This window comes from Dendropsophus ebraccatus, chromosome 1 (assembly GCF_027789765.1).
Source record: "Dendropsophus ebraccatus isolate aDenEbr1 chromosome 1, aDenEbr1.pat, whole genome shotgun sequence".
NCBI lineage: Eukaryota > Metazoa > Chordata > Amphibia > Anura > Hylidae > Dendropsophus > Dendropsophus ebraccatus.
The window spans coordinates 149,086,923-149,103,308 of NC_091454.1; the positions used below are offsets into that span (position 1 = coordinate 149,086,923).

Below are 16,386 nucleotides of genomic sequence, written 5' to 3' on the forward strand. Positions count from 1 at the left end.
GGAGGCAGCTGGGGGTGACTGGGGAAGGGAGGCAGCTGGGGGTGACTGGGGAAGGGAGGCAGCTGGGGGTGACTGGGGAAGGGAGGCAGCTGGGGGTGACTGGGGAAGGGAGGCAGCTGGGGGTGACTAGGAAAGGGAGGCAGCTGGGGGTGACTGGGGAAGGGAGGCAGCTGGGGGGGGACTGGGGAAGGGAGGCAGCTGGGGGTGGCTGAGGAAGGGAGGCAGCTGGGGGGGACTGGGGAAGGGAGGCAGCTGGGGGTGGCTGAGGAAGGGAGGAAGCTGGGGGGGACTGGGGAAGGGAGGCAGCTGGGGGGGACTGGGGAAGGGAGGCAGCTGGGGGTGACTGGGGAGGGGAGGCAGCTGGGGGGGACTGGGGAAGGGAGGCAGCTGGGGGTGACTGGGGAAGGGAGGCAGCTGGGGGGGACTGGGGAAGGGAGGCAGCTGGGGGGGACTGGGGAAGGGAGGCAGCTGGGGGGGGACTGGGGAAGGGAGGCAGCTGGGGGTGACAGGGGAAGGGAGGCAGATGGGGGTGACTGGGGAAGGGAGGCAGCTGGGGGGGGGGGCTGAGGAAGGGAGGCAGCTGGGGGTGACTGGGGAAGGGAGGCAGCTGGGGGTGACTGGGGAAGGGAGGCAGCTGGGGGTGACTGGGGAAGGGAGGCAGCTGGGGGTGACTGGGGAAGGGAGGCAGCTGGGGGGGGACTGGGGAAGGGAGGCAGCTGGGGGTGACTGGGGAAGGGAGGCAGCTGGGGGTGACCGGGGAAGGGAGGCAGCTGGGGGTGACTGGGGAAGGGAGGCAGCTGGGGGTGACTGGGAAAGGGAGGCAGCTGGGGGTGACTGGGGAAGGGAGGCAGCTGGAGGTGACAGGGGAAGGGAGGCAGCTGGGGGTGACTGGGGAAGGGAGGCAGCTGGGGGAGACAGGGGGGAAAAGCTGGGGTGACAGGGAGGAGCAGCTGGGGTGACAGAAAGGGGAGCAGCTGGGGGTGGCAGGGGCAGGGCGAGAATCTGGGGAGGCAGGGGGAGCATCTGAGGGGGCAGGGGGAGCCGCTGGGGTGGCAGGGAGAGGATGGGGGCAGCTGGGGTGGCAGGGGAGAAGCTGGGGGGACAAGGGGAGAAGAGGGAGCCACTGGGAAGCAGAGGAGCAGCTGGGGGCACAGGCAGGGGGAGCAGATGGGGGGCACAGGCAAAGGGGGCAGATGAGGGCAGGGCGGGGGGCAGATGGGGGGCACAGGCAAAGGGGGCAGATGAGGGCAGGGGGGGGGGCAGATGGGGGGCACAGGCAAGGGGAGCAGATGGGGGCAGGGGGAGCAGATGGGGGGCACAGGCAAAGGGGGCAGATGAGGGCAGGGGGGGCAGATGGGGGGCACAGGCAGGGGGAGCAGATTGGGGCAGGGGGAGTAGATGGGGGGCACAGGCAGGGGGAGCAGATTGGGGCAGGGGGAGCAGATGGGGGGCACAGGCAAGGGGAGCAGATGGGGGCAGATGGGGGGCACAGGCAGGGGGAGCAGATGGGGGCAGGGGGAGCAGATGGGGGGCACAGGCAGGGGGAGCAGATGGGAGCAGGGGTAGCAGATGGGGGCACAAGCAGGGGGAGCAGATGGGGGCAGGGGGAGCAGATGGGGGCACAAGCAGGGGGAGCAGATGGGGGCACAAGCAGGGGGAGCAGATGGGGGCACAGGCAGGGGGAGCAGATGGGGGGCACAAGCAGGGGGAGCAGATGGGGGCACAGGCAGGGGGAGCAGATGGGGGGCACAAGCAGGGGGAGCAGATGGGGGCACAGGCAGGGGGAGCAGATGGGGGGCACAGGCAGGGGGAGCAGATGGGGGCACAAGCAGGGGGAGCAGATGGGGGCAGGGGGAGCAGATGGGGGCACAAGCAGGGGGAGCAGATGGGGGCACAAGCAGGGGGAGCAGATGGGGGCACAGGCAGGGGGAGCAGATGGGGGGCACAAGCAGGGGGAGCAGATGGGGGCACAGGCAGGGGGAGCAGATGGTGGGCACAAGCAGGGGGAGCAGATGGGGGCACAGGCAGGGGGAGCAGATGGGGGGCACAGGCAGGGGGAGCAGATGGGGGCACAAGCAGGGGGAGCAGATGGGGGCAGGGGGAGCAGATGGGGGCACAAGCAGGGGGAGCAGATGGGGGCAGGGGGAGCAGATGGGGGGCACAGGCAGGGGGAGCAGATGGGGGCAGGGGGAGCAGATGGGGGGAACAGGCAGGGGGAGCAGATGGGGGCAGGGGGAGCAGATGGGGGCACAAGCAGGGGGAGCAGATGGGGGCACAGGCAGGGGGAGCAGATGGGGGCACAGGCAGGGGGAGCAGATGGGGCAGGGGGAGCAGATGGGGGCACAAGCAGGGGGAGCAGATGGGGGCACAAGCAGGGGGAGCAGATGGGGGGCACAAGCAGGGGGAGCAGATCGGGGCACAGGCAGGGGGAGCAGATGGGGGGCACAAGCAGGGGGAGCAGATGGGGGCACAGGCAGGGGGAGCAGATGGGGGCACAAGCAGGGGGAGCAGATGGGGGCACAAGCAGGGGGAGCAGATGGGGGCACAGGCAGGGGGAGCAGATGGGGGGCACAAGCAGGGGGAGCAGATGGGGGCACAAGCAGGGGGAGCAGATGGGGGCACAAGCAGGGGGAGCAGATGGGGGCAGGGGGAGCAGATGGGGCAGGGGGAGCAGATGGGGGCACAGGCAGGGGGAGCAGATGGGGGCAGGGGGAGCAGATGGGGGGCACAAGCAGGGGGAGCAGATGGGGGCACAAGCAGGGGGAGCAGATGGGGGCAGGGGGAGCAGATGGGGGGCACAAGCAGGGGGAGCAGATGGGGGCACAAGCAGGGGGAGCAGATGGGGGCAGGGGGAGCAGATGGGGGGCACAAGCAGGGGGAGCAGATGGGGGCACAAGCAGGGGGAGCAGATGGGGGCAGGGGGAGCAGATGGGGGGCACAAGCAGGGGGAGCAGATGGGGGCAGGGGGAGCAGATGGGGGGCACAAGCAGGGGGAGCAGATGGGGGCAGGGGGAGCAGATGGGGGCACAAGCAGGGGGAGCAGATGGGGGCAGGGGGAGCAGATGGGGGGCACAAGCAGGGGGAGCAGATGGGGGCACAAGCAGGGGGAGCAGATGGGGGCACAAGCAGGGGGAGCAGATGGGGGCAGGGGGAGCAGATGGGGCAGGGGGAGCAGATGGGGGCACAAGCAGGGGGAGCAGATGGGGGCAGGGGGAGCAGATGGGGGGCACAAGCAGGGGGAGCAGATGGGGGCACAAGCAGGGGGAGCAGATGGGGGCACAAGCAGGGGGAGCAGATGGGGGCAGGGGGAGCAGATGGGGGGCACAAGCAGGGGGAGCAGATGGGGGGCACAGGCAGGGGGAGCAGATGGGGGGCACAGGCAGGGGGAGCAGATGGGGGCACAAGCAGGGGGAGCAGATGGGGGCAGGGGGAGCAGATGGGGGGCACAGGCAGGGGGAGCAGATGGGGGCACAGGCAGGGGGAGCAGATGGGGGGCACAGGCAGGGGGAGCAGATGGGGGCACAAGCAGGGGGAGCAGATGGGGGCACAAGCAGGGGGAGCAGATGGGGGGCACAGGCAGGGGGAGCAGATGGGGGCACAGGCAGGGGGCGGAGCTGTGGGGGGGAAGAGGGAACAGCCGGGGGCAGAGGCAGACCGGTCAGGTCCCCCCAAAGCAGCTTCGTGGCGTCCGGGGTGAGCTCCTTCCGGCACACGCTGCTTCTATCTCAGGCCGGCAGCTCACCCCTGCAGCCCCGCAGTGCCCGAACTTCTTCCTGCTGCAGCGCTCGTGACGTCATCGCGCCGAGCAGGAAGAAGTTCGGGCACTGCGGGGCTGCAGGGGTGAGCTGCCGGCCTGAGATAGAGGCAGCGTGTGCCGGAAGGAGCCCACCCCGGATGCCCCGGGGCTGCACAACGGTGGCGGCGGTGGCGGCAGCGGCGGTGTGCCCCCCCCCCCCCCCCCCGGCCGCGGACAAGGCACCCGCGGTCCGGTACCTAGGGCGGCGGGGGTTAAAAATATTTTTTTTATTAAAAAAAATATATTTTGATCCCTGTAGGTGCCGCCCCCTGCAGGGCGCCGCCCTAGGCACCGGACCACGGGTGCCTAGTGGCAAATACGGCCCTGGTTATAGCACAGGGAGGAGGGGGGCCTGGGAGATCGGGGTTATAGCACAGGGAGAAGGGGGCAGGGGAGATCGGGGTTATAGCACAGGGAGGAGGGGGGCCGGGAGATCGGGGTAGTGATACAGGAAGGAGGGGGCCAGGCAGATCAGGGTTATAGCACAGGGATGAGGGGGGCCGGGGGGATCGGGGTTATAGCACAGGGAAGAGGGGGGCCGGGGCTCCTGCAGGCTCCTGCAGCAGCCGTGGCACATACCAGCCGTGGCCACAGCAGGAGCTTTATACCGGAGAAAAAAGAGTTTTATTCTCGTCACAGACACGGGCGGGCGCGTGACAGACACGAGCGGGTAAGTAGTCATCTGGGTGGCTCCCCACCTGTATCTAGTTGTCACCGCGCTCTGCCTGTCAGCGCGCTCCGCAGGATGATTGACAGACAGAGAGGCCAGTAATGGACCTCTCTGCCTGTCAGCCATGCCCTCCCAGTGCGCTGACAGGCAGAGCACGGTGACTAGATATGGGCGGGGACCCGCCCAGATGACTACTTCCCCGCCCGTGTCTGTCCCACGCCCGGAGAATAAAACTCTTTTTTTCTCCGGTATAAAGCTCCTGCTGCAGCCGTGTCCGGTACGTGCCGTGGGTACTGCAGGAGGCCCTATACAATGCTCCTGAGAACCATAACAGCTCAATTGGGATGTTCCCTTTAAAATATTAAGGTACTTTTACATGAACAGATTCTCAGCCATACGTGGCTGCAAAAAGCGCCAATCAGAGAGCAAGCAGTACCTTGTACGATTAATCATGTGGCTGGGAAGCAGGGATTGTTTGTGTGCCTATTACTGTCGATAACATTTTTAGCGCTGTCCTGTCACTTTTACACAGGCCAACAGCTGAAACAGCGTTTCTAGGAGCACCGTCATTGTCAATAAACAGCCCGTGTAAAAGGATCTTAATAAAGCTGAATGTGTGTATCCTCTATTCTACAATGGAACTTCAGCAAAGCAGAGACAATAACAAGCATTGTTTATTGTTTATTATTTTTGTCTGATTTAATGAACTAGACATAACATACACACATTAATAAAAAAAAAGTGTTAAATAAAACCTGTTACTTTCAGCAGGAGCTTAGTACAAGAGAAAATGTACAAGTGAAATGATTCCGTATGTCTTATAATTTATAGGCATTTTATGTACATACTGTACATTCTAAAAGTTATATATATATAAAAAAGTTAAAACTTAAGTAAACGGCTTTCTCAAACAATATTGTGTCTGTTTAGTGCTTTGTTCCATGCACATATGGATGAATTTGAAGTACAGAAAGGCATTCATGTATCTTTTCACAGATTTTCAGATGGATTGCAAATATAGCAACATGCCCTTATGTCCCCACAATATCATCTGTACGGTTTTAATAAAAAAGCATGAACTGAACGGTCATTCGAAACCTGTAGTGCATATTGAATAACAGCTCTTCACCAAAAGGCGCAAGACTTGAGTTCTTGTCCTTTATCTAAGGACCTATCTTAATTAAAGGGACTCTTAAAGAAGTCTTTATCCATTTAAGATATGGATCTACCTCCAAGTAGTGCAAATCCAAAGAAGTAGTAGAGACTCTCATAACATCTGGCTTACAACCTCAGTTTTATTATCTTGCGAGTCCTCTTTGTCAGTTTTAATGTTTGGTTCCTCATTGTCTTTTAAGTTAAATAAACGCTGTAGAAGGCTTGGCCGCGTTATGTGTATCGTCAACAGGATTATGCTGATAATAAGGCAGAGTACACCTAGAAGAGGAGGAAAAATCAGTCACATGGAATGAACAGCTTCTTGCCATAAAGAAAACATTACCTCTGAGCTACAGTATTGAAGCCTACAAGTAACATCCTACTACTAGATCTGCTGTGTGACCTTATTCCTTTACTGGAACGCAAGCGACGTAATCAAGATGGCGGCGCCGGCCTTGCTGCACCGAAGAAGAGGATTAGGTAAAGTATAAGATACAGACTGCAGAGGCAGTCTGTATCTTCATAAATAGATTAGAGAAGAGGGACTTTAGATAATACACAGCGTTCTTGCGCTGTATAGCGCGAGATCACTGTGTATTAACAGAGCGGCAGGCAAAGGATCATGGGAACCTTTCCTGCCACTCTGCATGACGGGAGTTTCCTGTCTAGCGCCGGCTCTTTTGAAAAGAGCCGGCTCGAGACAGGAAAGTAAAAAGGGAATAATTAAAAAACATGGCAATAAAAATAATGAATTATATTTGCAAATGTCAATAAAATTATGGTTTGCATCTAATTAGGGAATAAAAATGTTTTAACTTTCGTCCATGATTGGTTCTCTTTAATTACAAAAATGGGTTTGACTATAAACTATATGTGACAAAATAGATGGGTTATTGGCAGGGGTTGTGGCTTGTGCCTATTAATAGTTACTCCAACATACATTTTAAAGCGGAAGTCTGGGCAAAATAATTTTAACATATGTTATTTCCCAACAAAAGTTATGAAAATTACTAAAACATGGCGTGTTCAGGTCTCTGTAAAGTTGGTGATGCTACATAAACTGCCGACTCCTTCTGCTAACATATCTAAAAATTATTTTGCCCAGACTTCCCCTTTAAAGAGGTTGTCCACCTTAAACCAGATCTCTTACTTGTCCCCCACAGGATAGGGGATAAGTAAGAGATCTGACCTCTGTACCCCCCCGCTTATCCCCAGATTGGCCCCCGGCTTCTGTGTTGAACTCAGCTGAGGGTAGGGCTGGGCGATTAATCGAATTAATTCGATTAATCGCCCAGACAGTTAGAATCGATTTGATTTTTTGTGAAAATCGTAAATTCGATTTTCATAAAAAATCATTGCGGGCGGCGCGGTAAAGTGTCGGGTCCGGAGAGAGTTGCAGGACGGCGCGGTGAGGTGCAGGGCCGGCGGTCAGGAGAGATGTGGTATCGGCGGCTCCAGCCTCTTCACAGAGCCGCGGCTGACCTCTCCCGCCCCTTACACGTTAGTGCCGCGCTGAGCTGCGTCCCGCTCTCTTCCTGTCACACGTGCAGGTCCTGTTCTGTGGAGGAGGCGGCAGGGATCGCAGCAGAAGGAGAGAACGTCGCTGCCCGCTGTACAGCTCCAGGACCCGCAGCGACGTTCTCTCCTTCTGCTGCGATCCCTGCCGCCTCCTCCACAGAACGGGACCTGCACGTGTGACAGGAAGAGAGCGGGACGCAGCTCAGCGCGGCACTAACGTGTAAGGGGCGGGAGAGGTCAGCCGCGGCTCTGTGAAGAGGCTGGAGCCGCCGGTACCACATCTCTCCTGACTGCCGGCCCTGCACCTCACCGCGCAGTCCTGACACTTTACCACGCCTGCCTAGTCCCCCTCAGCTGCCCCATACCCCCTCAGTGTCCCCTCAGCTGCCCCATACCCCCTCAGTGTCCCCTCAGCTGCCCCATACCCCCTCAGTGTCCCCTCAGCTGCCCCATACCCCCTCAGTGTCCCCTCAGCTGCCCCATACCCCCTCAGTGTCCCCTCAGCTGCCCCATACCCCCTCAGTGTCCCCTCAGCTGCCCCATACCCCCTCAGCTGCCCCATACCCCCTCAGTGTCCCCTCAGCTGCCCCATACCCCTGAGTGACCCCCAGCCGGCTTCATATCCCTCAGTGACCCCCAGCCTGCCCCATACCCCTCAGTGACCCCCAGCCTGCCCTATACCCCTCAGTGACCCCCAGCCTGCCCCATACCCCTCAGTGACCCCCAGCCTGCCTCATACCCCTCAGTGACCCCCAGCCTGCCCCATACCCCTCAGTGTCCCCTCAGCTGCCCCATACCCCTCAGTGACCCCCAGCCTGCCTCATACCCCTCAGTGACCCCCAGCCTGCCTCATACCCCTCAGTGACCCCCAGCCTGCCCCATACCCCTCAGTGACCCCCAGCCTGCCCCATACCCCTCAGTGACCCCCAGCCTGCCTCATACCCCTCAGTGACCCCCAGCCTGCCCCATACCCCTCAGTGTCCCCTCAGCTGCCCCATACCCCTCAGTGACCCCCAGCCTGCCTCATACCCCTCAGTGACCCCCAGCCTGCCTCATACCCCTCAGTGACCCCCAGCCTGCCCCATACCCCTCAGTGTCCCCTCAGCTGCCCCATACCCCTCAGTGACCCCCAGCCTGCCCCATACCCCTCAGTGACCCCCAGCCTGCCTCATACCCCTCAGTGACCCCCAGCCTGCCTCATACCCCTCAGTGACCCCCAGCCTGCCCCATACCCCTCAGTGACCCCCAGCCTGCCCCATACCCCTCAGTGACCCCCAGCCTGCCTCATACCCCTCAGTGACCCCCAGCCTGCCCCATACCCCTCAGTGTCCCCTCAGCTGCCCCATACCCCTCAGTGACCCCCAGCCTGCCTCATACCCCTCAGTGACCCCCAGCCTGCCTCATACCCCTCAGTGACCCCCAGCCTGCCTCATACCCCTCAGTGACCCCCAGCCTGCCCCATACCCCTCAGTGACCCCCAGCCTGCCTCATACCCCTCAGTGACCCCCAGCCTGCCTCATACCCCTCAGTGACCCCCAGCCTGCCCCATACCCCTCAGTGACCCTTAACCTGCTTCATACCCCTCAGTGACCCCCAGCCTGCCCCATACCCCTCAGTGTCCCCTCAGCTGCCCCATACCCCTCAGTGACCCCCAGCCTGCCCCATACCCCTCAGTGACCCCCAGCCTGCCTCATACCCCTCAGTGACCCCCAGCCTGCCTCATACCCCTCAGTGACCCCCAGCCTGCCTCATACCCCTCAGTGACCCCCAGCCTGCCTCATACCCCTCAGTGACCCCCAGCCTGCCCCATACCCCTCAGTGACCCCCAGCCTGCCTCATACCCCTCAGTGACCCCCAGCCTGCCTCATACCCCTCAGTGACCCCCAGCCTGCCCCATACCCCTCAGTGACCCTTAGCCTGCTTCATACCCCTCAGTGACCCCCAGCCTGCCTCATACCCCTCAGTGACCCCCAGCCTGCCCCATACCCACTCAGTGACCCCCAGCCTGCCCCATACCCACTCAGTGACCCCCAGTCCACCCCATACCCCCTCAGTAGTACTACTACACCCATCATCTATACCCGTACTACTACCACACTCCTCATCTTTACCTGTACTATTACACCCCTTATCCACTATACCCTCACTACTACTCCCTACCTAGATGAAGGCACAAAGAAGATCGCCTATACTATATGGGGGCACAGAGTACATAGGGCACATATTTGGGAAAACTACTTATATGGGGCACACAATGTGTTTGTCTACTACATGGGGGCACAGGAGGAGCACTGTTACTGGGAAACAATATAGTTGTCTCAAACGTCAATAAAATCATATCTGATGCTGCAGGGAGAAAAATGTCCTATTTATTTAGCAAAAACAAAAAAATCGAGATTTAAATCGAGAATCGTCCAAAAATTTTTAAAAATCGAGATTTTATTTTTTGGCCATATCGCCCAGCCCTAGCTGAGGGTATGGCATGTGACCCGCGTCTCTAATCATTCCTATAGGGCTACTGGAAAGAGCCGAGTGATGAATTTTCTCTGAAGGCTCCATTCATTTTCTGTAGCAACAATGGCTGTTATTTGTTCTTATTTTTACATTGCGGGAACAAAGCCTAAAGGTCCGCATATACCTCATACATATGTTGGCTGTGTCTGTCACTTCACAGTTGGTATAAGGTGTATGGGACTCTTCTAACTGTCCACTGACAGATAGATAGAAAATTACTGCCCGACCCTTTGCCCTGGGAGATGTAAGCTACAGGTAGAGTGGTTTGGATGTATGGTTAGCTTGGAAGCTGGACAGGAAAGATAACCGGCTGCTGAACTATCATTCGGCTGCAAGTTATTGCAGATGTATGGGAACCTTAAAGCGTAACTGTCATTTCAGGGTCATTTTTTTGAAAACATTAAATATCAACAGTACAAGCGATTTTAAGAAACTCTGTAATAGGTTTTATGTACTAAAAGAGTTTCCTTCTGGACTGAAAAAGCAATCTCCCAGCCTCCCCCCTCACATCAAATGAAGCAGGATTTCTGTCTCCATTATGTGGCTATGGAGAGGGGAGGGGCTGTTAGGAGTGACTGAGCACGGAGGATTTCTGCAAAGCACAACACCCTGCAATCTTCTCTCAGTAAGTTCATAGATAAGCACTGACCTTTCTGACCCCTGAATTTAGCGTTTTAGCTGCCCAGACAGTCTACAAACAGCTGACCTTCATGTCACCTCTTCCTGCTCCCTCATCTCCCTCAGACCCTCCCCCCTTCATAGGCTTACAATGGAGAGAGCAGAGCCCGTCTTCACTGGCTTCTCTGTAATGAAGACGTGTTTGCCTGATAATGCACAGATAAGAAGTCGGGGGGGGGGGGGGGTGATGGCGGGGGAGGCTAGGAGATTGCTTCTTGAGTACAGAGGGAGGCTTTTTTGGCTAATAAAACCTATTACAGAGTTTCTTAAAATCGCTTATACTACTGATTTCTGCAATAGAAAAAAAACATGACAGTTACGCTTTAAGGCTAGCGTCTGAAGCCAAATCCTTTTTTTTTTTTTAATAAAAAAGGGCCTCTCCAGACTGCCCCATGGAAGTGCCCCTGTGATGGCAATGTACACAGGACACTGTAACTGAAGCTAATCACTGCCCTCATTGGTCAGTCTGGAGTGCATGGGAATGTGAGGTTTTCTTATTGTCCTGCTTTTATCTACTGCCAAGTTATTGTTAGAAGGTATTGGAAAACCACTTTAATAAATTTGCTCCTTTGTGCTATAGTTTTTGGCTTTTTAATAGCATTGTCAAACAAAATACCTGTTGCAAAACTCAACCAGAATGAAAGTCCAAATCTTGTTTGTAGAACAATTCTACCAAAGTGAATGCTGCATTCAGGTGCCTGTCTGACAGTGGCAAATGATGTGAGCGACACTATCATGCACACGGCCGTTGTAAATAGCATGTAGATTCCATAGACCAGAAATGGCATGCAGAAGAGGACATTGCTGAGAATCCAGGAGCAAAATGCAGCCCTATATTAGACATAAAGTAAATATACAGTCACATTTTCGAAACGGTGAAACAGTCAGCTAGTTATCTTTGAGCTTTTGTACATTGTAGAATATCAATGTAGAAGATTAATATGTATAACACAGCATGTTGTGGGAGAAGAATCACCAATAATCATTATTGTGCATTACTAATGGATATCAGGGACTCTCCACACCAGGTGCTGGGCATGCACTACTATTAATAACTAAATTTTAAAGATCTCCTGAACAACATGACCCATGACCTCTACAACCAATTCAAAGCAGGCAATTCTATTTTCTTTTCAATTAAATGGAGGCTAAATATTGCGGATGGCGGATCCCATAGAGTTCTATTGGTGTGTCCATGCAGCAATTGCAGTCTGCGCTAGGACCTGTGCTTTTTTTTTTTGTGGTACAGTTTACTGCCCTGTCTATGGATGTGTGAATAGGACAAACAAAATACATTGACGGACGGGCAAATAGGGCCTAACACTTTCTATAACTCTTCTATACTATTATATGGTCACTAAGCTTTCATGAAAAATTTCATGATAAGCTATTGTTTGTATGTACACTTTGGGGTAGATTTATCAAAGGGCTGTAAAGTAGAACTGGCTCAGTTGCCCCTAGCAACCAATCAGATTCCATGTTTCTTTCCTCACAGATTCCTTGGAAAATGAAAGGTGGAATCTGATTGGTTGCTAGGGGCAACTGAGCCAGTCCTACTTCAAACCATTTTGATAAATCTCCCCCTTTGTGTAGCACTATTTCTGGACAGTAAATAACAATCTCCTCTGTGGGTTCTATCCCTAATTCTCAGTTGTCCCTGAACTGGTGGTGAAGGCTAGCTGCTATGATGTCTCCTGTATACTGCGCACACATTGAAGACCCTCAGAGCAATACATGTATGAGTAAATCATGCTTAATCTGAGCTGTAGCTTAGTTTCCCTTCAGCCTGGACATGTAAATAGAATGGAACGGCCCCAGTGATGCTTAAATGTAAACCTATGTAAACCTTACCACATTATTGCTGAGGAGTAGTATGTGGATACACAATATTGTTGGTGAAGTCTGCAGGGGCTATTGCTGTAAAATTTTTCAGCTACATATAGTATAGGGCTTGGGAGACCCCTCTCCAATCCTTCAAGGTAATCTAAATCATATTGAATCCTTGACTCCCAAGAAAACCTTTCATTGTAGTTGATGGTCTCATTCAGCTGGTGCACTGGATTTCCTACAAAGACAACAATGACAGAATTCTGATTTTGTACAGTATACTGTATGTCCTAATACTCCACGTCCTTATACATACTCTATGTCCTTATACTAGATGGAAAGCTGTGCAAACCTTCGGTAAACAGGTTATTATCATAGTATAATTTGCTTGGGGAAAAATAACTCAGTGATAATTAGTGATAAAAAGGCACAAAGTACTTCCTTGTCTGAGACGTGGCTTTATTTCAGGTTGACAATAAATCTGCATTCTTTACATTGTAGTACTAGTAACCTAGTTTATGCCATTGCAAGGATGTAGTTTATTGTCTGCTGTTTCCATGACTAGTTACTGAATGACATGAATGTATTTACAGTCTTTAAAGTTCTCACCATTTTTAATGGACAATGAATTCTTATTTACAAAGACACAAGCTCAAATTGCCTGCATCTATAAGGAATTATAATAGGGCTAAACCCAGGTAGCTGATGCCCTCAGTGCAAGACCAGTTTATGGGCCCCATAGAGCATCTCTCTTTCTCTCTGTAATAAGCCAGCGGTAAAGCCCCTATTAGACAGGGCCACTGTGAGGGGCAAGCAAGCGCTGTCAGCTGGGGGCCCACAAATGAAGAACCAGTGAAAAAAAGACATGTCAGTTTTAGTGCAGGTTCTAAAGCTGGGGGCCCACCGGATGGTGAGTATAAAATGTATGTGTTGCTGTCTTTTTTTTTTCAGTGCCAGAGTGGTACTTTAATTAGCTCAAGCATTTATCTGTATTATTAAAGATAACATAATTGTGTTTTTAAAGGGATTTGTGACTTTATAGCAAATTTAACATGCATCAGTAACTTTATGCCATATAATCACTTACAATCGCCCCTGTTGTGCCTGACGGCGATCTTATTGGAAATAATTCCCTTTTTGTGTCATCCTTTCCTGTGTTTAAAAAGGCCATAATATTGACGAGCATGGAGAAGAATGTGACCAGGCTCCTCCCTTAGCATCCTCAACAGGTACATAGAGACGATGCCAAGGGAGGGACATGGTCACATGCTACTCCATGCTCAGCCATATTATTGCCATTCTGAGCGATGGGCTGGATGGCACTGCAAGGGGTGGAACTTTATATATGACCACCCCAGGGCAAAGTAGGGGCAATTCTAAGTGCTTATATGGCACTTACTAATATATCATGAATAGTACTGCCTTCAGCATGATTAAGTGTCCTTCACCACTGACAGGAAATGGAAAATAGCAGAGCTGCTTGTTTCTAAACTCTAGCCCTCCCATCCTTCTCACCGCCCAGCCCAGATACCAACAGCTAAATGGGAGAGTCAGTCATCAGTCAAAATCATTTGATCACCAACACCTACTGCTGATCAGCAGGGAGAGTTCAATACTGGAAACTGCTACAACCAGGAACAGCAGAGCTGCGCAAAACATGAAAAGCAGTCTTCTATGGACGCCAAGCTGAACACACGGCCCAAGTACTAGCATAGCCCTTCCAGGTGTCCTACAGTAACCTAACTATGAGAAAAGTCTTCTCCCATAAACTTCCACAAACTGCAGTTTGTTAAATCTGTGGGGGTCCTCTACAAGAGAGTCTAGTATAATTGGACTATGCATATGTATGCTCAAATCTCTACCAGCAACACTAAAGCTTCATACATCACCTCTAGCAACACTAAAGTGCTTACCGTGCTCAAATGCTTGTTTAGACACTTTTAAGGCCATGTTCACATGTGGCAAAACAGTGATTGTTGTTTGACACGACCATGTCAAACAACGACCGCTGTCTGCGATGTTCACCTGGCGATGGCCTGGTGAACACCACTTTATTTTAATTGGAATGTGGGCACATTTGGGCGTGCCGGCTTTTCAATTAGCCATAGAACATAATATAAAGTATGGGCGGGAGCAACTGCCATTGTTTAACTAAACCATACAATGTGTGAACATGGCCTTATCACTGAAGCAACTACATTGACAAAAACATGGCGGGATTTACCAAGGACCACCAGGTCTGTATACCCACCTTCTGCATGACACAACACTCATAATACATTTAAATGTGCTGGGACTGGGGTCTGGGGGAGTCTGTTTTTTTTTTTTTTTGCAATTGTTGTATTGTGTATAAAAAAATATTTTTGTTCTTAAAAGTAAAGGTTGAGGACTTATTAGGCCAATAGAGGAATACAATAAAGTGTTACCTGTTAGAGTTATGTTCACACCTCTTAAGCCAACCAACAATCCGATACTGGCGTTCACCATGGTGTTGCTGAATGATTTATACACTGTTGTCATAGTCACAGCGCCAACTTCCCAATCACGGGTGAAATTAACAGCTGCAGATCAAAACAAACGCAAAGACATTGAGAAATCATACATAATATATGTGGTTCTATGCATTCCTCAGTCTCATGTTCAAACGCTGTACAAACAACGGCCGTGGTTTAGCATGTTCCTCCGTCTGACATTGCAGTGACGACTGTAGGAACATTATTCCAGTAAAAATAACTTTTGGGTGTGTCTTGAAATAAAAATAGACTTTAATAGAAAGTATGATGAAAAGGATGTAGGAAAATCCAAGTACTGTGCGTGAACAACTTTAAATAACACCCGCTGTTCGGCAACAATGGCCGCAAATAAATGATTTGAACATTATTTTGATGACCCATAGGAATAGCTGCCATTACATATTGTGAACCGCCGGCCATTGTTTGCATTGACTTCAATACAAATCATTGAATTTAAATTATTTAAATTTCACAACAATGGCCGTTATTTGCACTCATCTGTACTTAGGGGGAATGTAGCCTTAGGGCCCTATTCCACCGGACGATTATCGTTCAGATTATCGTTAAATCGTTCGAATCTAAACGATAATCGCTTGGTTGAAATGCAGTTAACGATTAACGACCGAACGAGAAATCGTTGAACGTTTTATAAGACCTGGACCTATTTTTATCATTGCTCGTTTGCAAAACGTTCGCAAGTCGTTCGCATTGAATAAGACATTGTTCGGTCGTTCGCAATAGATACGAACGCAATAGCGAATAAATAGCGAAGAAAAACTAAATAACGATTATCGTTCCATGGAAATGAGTGAACGTTTTCAGGTCTTTCGCAATAGCGGTCGTTTGAGATTGTTAATCGTTAACGATTATGCAAACGATAATCGTCCGGTGGAATAGGGCCCTTAAAGTGTAACTATCATTTCTTGCTGGTGGCTTGATACACTGCTAAAATCCTATCACCGGCATCTCTGTTCTGGAATGCAGCAAGGATGGAATTCATCAGGCAGTGCTGGTGACTGCATTGTGTACAGTTAAAGAAGTTGACAGATTAATTCCATCCTCTGCTTATGCCAGAACAGACATGCCGGTGGTAGGATTTTACCAGCATATCCTGCCACCAGCAAGAAATAATAGTTACACTTTAAATTCTAAATGTGTCCACATTTAGCTAGATACCAATAACAAACTTAAGCATGGCTTAAAGGGGTGTGGTCCTAGCAGCCCATCAAATTTATTAGAATTATAACATTACATAGCAAAACTCATTAATGAAATCTACACCCATTTTCAGCTGGCATAGATTTCACTGTGCAGCACATGGCCAGGTTTATTAAAGGGCCAGCATTTTTTTTAAATGAATCTGTCAAAATGGATTTGAGCAGAAGTTTACTTAAAGGAGAAGTCTGGTGAAAGTTTTATTAACCAATTACCAATATACACTTATTACAGGAAATGCTTATAAAGTGCTTTTTTCCCTCCAATTCGTACTGCATCAAGGGCTTCACTTCTTGGATAAAATGGTGATGTCACGACCCGACTCCCAGAGCTGTGCGGGCTGTGGCTGCTGGAGAAGATGATGGCAGAGGGATGCTCAGTGTCCCTCCAGTGCCCTGTGTCCCTCAGTGTCCACCTGCCGTCATCCTCTCCAGCAGCCACAGCCCGCACAGCTCTGTGAGTCGGGTCGTGACATCACCATGTTATCCAGGAAGTGAAGC

At 52.3% G+C, this 16,386-nt stretch overlaps 1 protein-coding gene across 3 annotated transcripts in view; it reads right to left on the minus strand.

Annotated features, from left to right (window-relative positions):
* Positions 1 to 5,164: 5,164 nt before the first annotated feature.
* LOC138778788 (dual oxidase maturation factor 1-like) overlaps positions 5,165 to 16,386 on the minus strand; it is a 37,591-nt gene continuing 26,369 nt past the window's right edge. For all 3 annotated transcript variants that reach the window (XM_069956530.1, XM_069956522.1, XM_069956535.1), the window contains 4 exons: positions 14,585 to 14,719; positions 12,183 to 12,396; positions 10,948 to 11,162; positions 5,165 to 5,900 (listed from right to left, as the gene is read on the minus strand). In XM_069956530.1, the coding sequence (XP_069812631.1) occupies positions 5,734 to 5,900; positions 10,948 to 11,162; positions 12,183 to 12,396; positions 14,585 to 14,719 (731 nt within the window). In that variant the 3' untranslated portion in view covers positions 5,165 to 5,733. The remainder of the gene's footprint in view (positions 5,901 to 10,947; positions 11,163 to 12,182; positions 12,397 to 14,584; positions 14,720 to 16,386) is intronic.